At 34.9% G+C, this 3,734-nt stretch overlaps 1 protein-coding gene across 1 annotated transcript in view; it reads right to left on the bottom strand.

Annotated features, from left to right (window-relative positions):
* Positions 1–2,368, bottom strand: part of LOC117113496 (aqualysin-1-like) — a 28,463-nt gene extending 26,095 nt beyond the window's left edge. The window contains exons 1-2 of the mRNA XM_033256843.1: positions 2,101–2,368; positions 1,477–1,626 (exon numbers count right to left, since the gene is read on the bottom strand). Of these exons, the coding sequence (XP_033112734.1) occupies positions 1,477–1,626; positions 2,101–2,295 (345 nt within the window). The 5' untranslated portion in view covers positions 2,296–2,368. The remainder of the gene's footprint in view (positions 1–1,476; positions 1,627–2,100) is intronic.
* Between the last annotated feature and the right edge of the window lie 1,366 nt (positions 2,369–3,734).

The following is a 3,734-nucleotide window of genomic DNA, read 5'->3' as shown; positions in this document are numbered from 1 at the left end:
ATGCATTAAATCTAACCTAAGTATAATAATTTTCCGCTAGTGTACGATTCTATGGGGTGCCATACGCAGCAAAACTCCGTTTTAAAATCAAAATGTAATTGCAAAATTCAATGTCTAATTTATGAAAACGTAGGCGTAAATTTCTCACAAATGTAGACTTAGTTTCCCAAAATGAAGCTTTAATTTTTCAAAACGTAGTTCAAATATTCCAAAATGTAGTACTAATTTCTTTAAAATGTAATTCAAATTCAAAATATAGTTCTGACTTGATCAAACGCCCACAAATCGTGCAATGATTCATAACTGGGTTAGTCTAGGCGACGGACTATAGTAGTAGCAGGTATGGCCGAGGAGACCCTTGGCGTCCCCCTGTCTGGCCGTAGGCATTAGGCTCTACATAGGGCCTACATCTAATTTTGTTCTTTGTTGAGTCTTTAGAATTGGTCTAGAATATTCCTATTATTAAAACGTTCTTTGTTTAGTTTATGAGGGTTTATTTATTCAATGAATTTGTCCATACTTAATAGTACTTGAATTTGAAGTAAATTTCTTCGGGTTCCAATAGGAAGCTTGTTTTACGAAAGTAATTTTCATATTACATTTCAGTTTTTATCGCGGTGGTGCGCGATATCTTCGAGTGACGATTTTTTTTTTCTGCACACGAACCTAAAAAAATCAATCCAAGCGTCCACTATTAGAAAACTTATTGGACGGTGGGGAATAGGCAAATAACATTGGGAGTTACAGTGATGACGTCACGATTGACTTAGTATTTTATAGACATATGAGCGGAGGATAACTCAATACCGTAATCAACTCAAGTTTGCGCACACAAAATCAATTAAAATAGGCTTAGGAACTAAGCCTAGTTGCGCAGAATCGTGATAGACCTAAGCATTGCTGCATAATACTTTTATTGGTTGTAGGCTATATTGAGAGGCATAGGGGGCTTAGGCCTATTTTCAGTAAAAATTTCGCGGAAATTGGCCCTTATTTTTATTTAATTCTAGGCCTAATTCTTTCCCGCGCAAGCCTTATTTTACAATACTTACTGTAAGTAATAACCTGCTATGCCTCCTTCCTCTAGTAGGCTAGACTAACTATCCTTAGGCTAGAAGCTGGTTACACTAATAGTTATCAATAAACCTTGTAATAATGCGTCCTGGCTGGGCTAGCTAGGCCTAGTAGCTTATCGTTTTATAGGCTTGTATTTTTAGAGGTAGAAGAGACATGTCAAGTTTTTTGGTAGTTTAGCGTAGCTTCTAGCCATGAAAGCTAGTACAGTAGAAGGATGCACAGAAGGCTACCTATTGCTTACCTAGGTTCGCTAGCCGTCCTTGCATTTTCAAAAAACAAATTAAAATATTTTGACATTTTATACTGGTTAAACATCCACCGGGGAGGCTTCTTTTACTGCGTAGCGTAAAAGGGGTGATTCTAGTATACCTATGTATATATAAAAATATTGGATCCTACCTGATCTAGTTCTTCTTTATCCAGATCACTTACGACTGCTTTTATGCCATTTAAAGGCCCGTTGATTGCTTTGCTTTGTGCAATACGTCCTTTTCCAAAAGATCTTACGCTGTCAATTTTTGTCCTCATAGCCTCTGTATCCTGGTCATCCTGTTTAGAGGGAAAACACAATGTATGCGAAAATGTTTGCAAGTGGGAATCAGGGGACCAGGGCCGCCCATCTAAGAGAACTCTTTCTTCCTTTCTCTTCTTTTCGAGGAGAAAAAAAAAACAATTTCTCGGGGAGAACAAAAATTATATATTTATTATATGACATAATATAGATTCTAAAATTGAGTAAATAATCCTTCAAACCCCCAAAAATATTTTTCGGGGCTTCTTCCACTAAACCACTTCCGAGGGATTTTAAGCGAAGCCCACTTACGGGGACATTGTCTCCCACCCCACCCCACCCCTCTCGCCGGGACATCATACCCCCTTTCCTCAGGCAAATCTTGGCGATACCCCTAGGTAGGCGGTTTTTTCAGCTTGGTCAAGCAAAACTTTTAGTTTTGTTTTTTTTTTTTCAAACCAAGGTGATACAGTACAATTATAAAATATGTTATAAATATGAATATAACTTGCCTTAAGAACTACAATATAATTGTTGCCATCCAATTTGTTATTGTAAAGTGTCGCTTTACCAGCGCTGCTCAATTCATCATATGTGCCGCCGTCATCATGAATACTTGTGCACTCCGGAGTTCGTGAACAGGCATCGTTAGGCCGAGCCAATAATAACACATATGCAGTCCCAATTAGAAATAAAAACACCTTCATGTTATTATTGATGTGTTTGTTGTGTACTAAGTACAATGCTTTAAATAATATTTCAAATATTTGGTTGCTTTGGTCAAACCAGTGTTTTATATATGTTTCATTAACCAATCAGATACATGCTAAATTTCATCCAATAGTGGTAAGAATAAGTACCGTAATCTAATCAGATAAATCAACAAATATAGGCTAACATTTACTTATGTAAAGCAAACTTGTCCGATTCCAGTTTCACGATGTCACGGTTACCATAAGCAATAACTATAAATTACAAACAATTACTGTCAACAAGCTTGTTATGTGATTTACAAATCAGGGTTAAAGGCAGAAGGTAAAATAGAAATGTTAAACTAAACAGGATGCTCATTGAAGAGCTAAATTAAGGTGCAAACTTTATTGTAAATTAAAAAAAATGTAATGACGTGAATTGAAAAAAAATGAAAATAAATTACTTGTGAAAAACTAAGAAGGGAATGAAAATAGGTAGGAGAACTGGGTTCGCTTTTTCATGTTTTGATATTTATGTAAATGTTTACGATGTTATATAATGTTGTGAATAAATGTGACTTTCCCAGAAAAGAGAAAAAAAAATAATAATAACCCACGTAATCACTCAAAATATGTAGCCTTGTTGTAAAACTGTTGAAATAAACTTTAGCAGGAGAAAAGTAAAGGAAAATTTTTTTTTGGATTTTCTGAATCTGCATACCCTGTAGTGTCTCAGAAAAAAATCCCCATGGGCTTGGGAAATTGTTTTTACAGAACTTTGAAATTTTGGCCTAAAATACCGGTACCGGTACCCTATTTTAAACTATTTAAGATGTGGGTAGAGGAAATAAATTAGTTTTTTTTTGTCACTTTTAATTATACTATGGATATGAAATATAACAACAAAGTGGCTAAATAGTTACTCATCACTCTCATTAAAAAATTTGATCGGAATGATGACGTCACCATGATAAATTCCAAGATGGCGTCCATTATGACGGGAAAAAACTATGTTTTTTAATGTAAAAATAATTTTATTGTTATCAAAGCACAAATACAATCTCAAAACAATATTATACATACATAAATACAATAAAACATATAATTAATGAACTACTACAAAGTAAACCCAATGAGAAAACGAAATAGTGATATTTTGCTTGAAAATACCAATTTTTGGATTGGGTATAGGAAACATATTTATGTTTTTAGTCACTTTTAGTTTTTTGGTATTTTTTCTATAAATGTGAAAATTGACAGGACATTAGTTAAATACTGATTATGGTCGTTCAGTGGTGGCCCCAGGGGGTCTTCTAGGATAGGTCCATACACAAGGCCGACTAGACCCTCGGTCAGAGTCCCGTAATAAATATCCCTGGGCTATGGGAGAGTTTTTTAGTTTACTATGGCCCAAAATTTTGCTTTTAAGCCAAAATATTAGGGATTGGCAATCA

Source organism: Anneissia japonica, unplaced genomic scaffold (genome assembly GCF_011630105.1).
Source record: "Anneissia japonica isolate Jap-2015-1 unplaced genomic scaffold, ASM1163010v1 scaffold493_len2256704_cov171, whole genome shotgun sequence".
In the NCBI taxonomy this organism is placed as follows: Eukaryota; Metazoa; Echinodermata; class Crinoidea; order Comatulida; family Comatulidae; genus Anneissia; species Anneissia japonica.
Note: the sequence above shows the minus strand (reverse complement) of the source record. Positions and strands in the feature narration are given on the sequence as shown.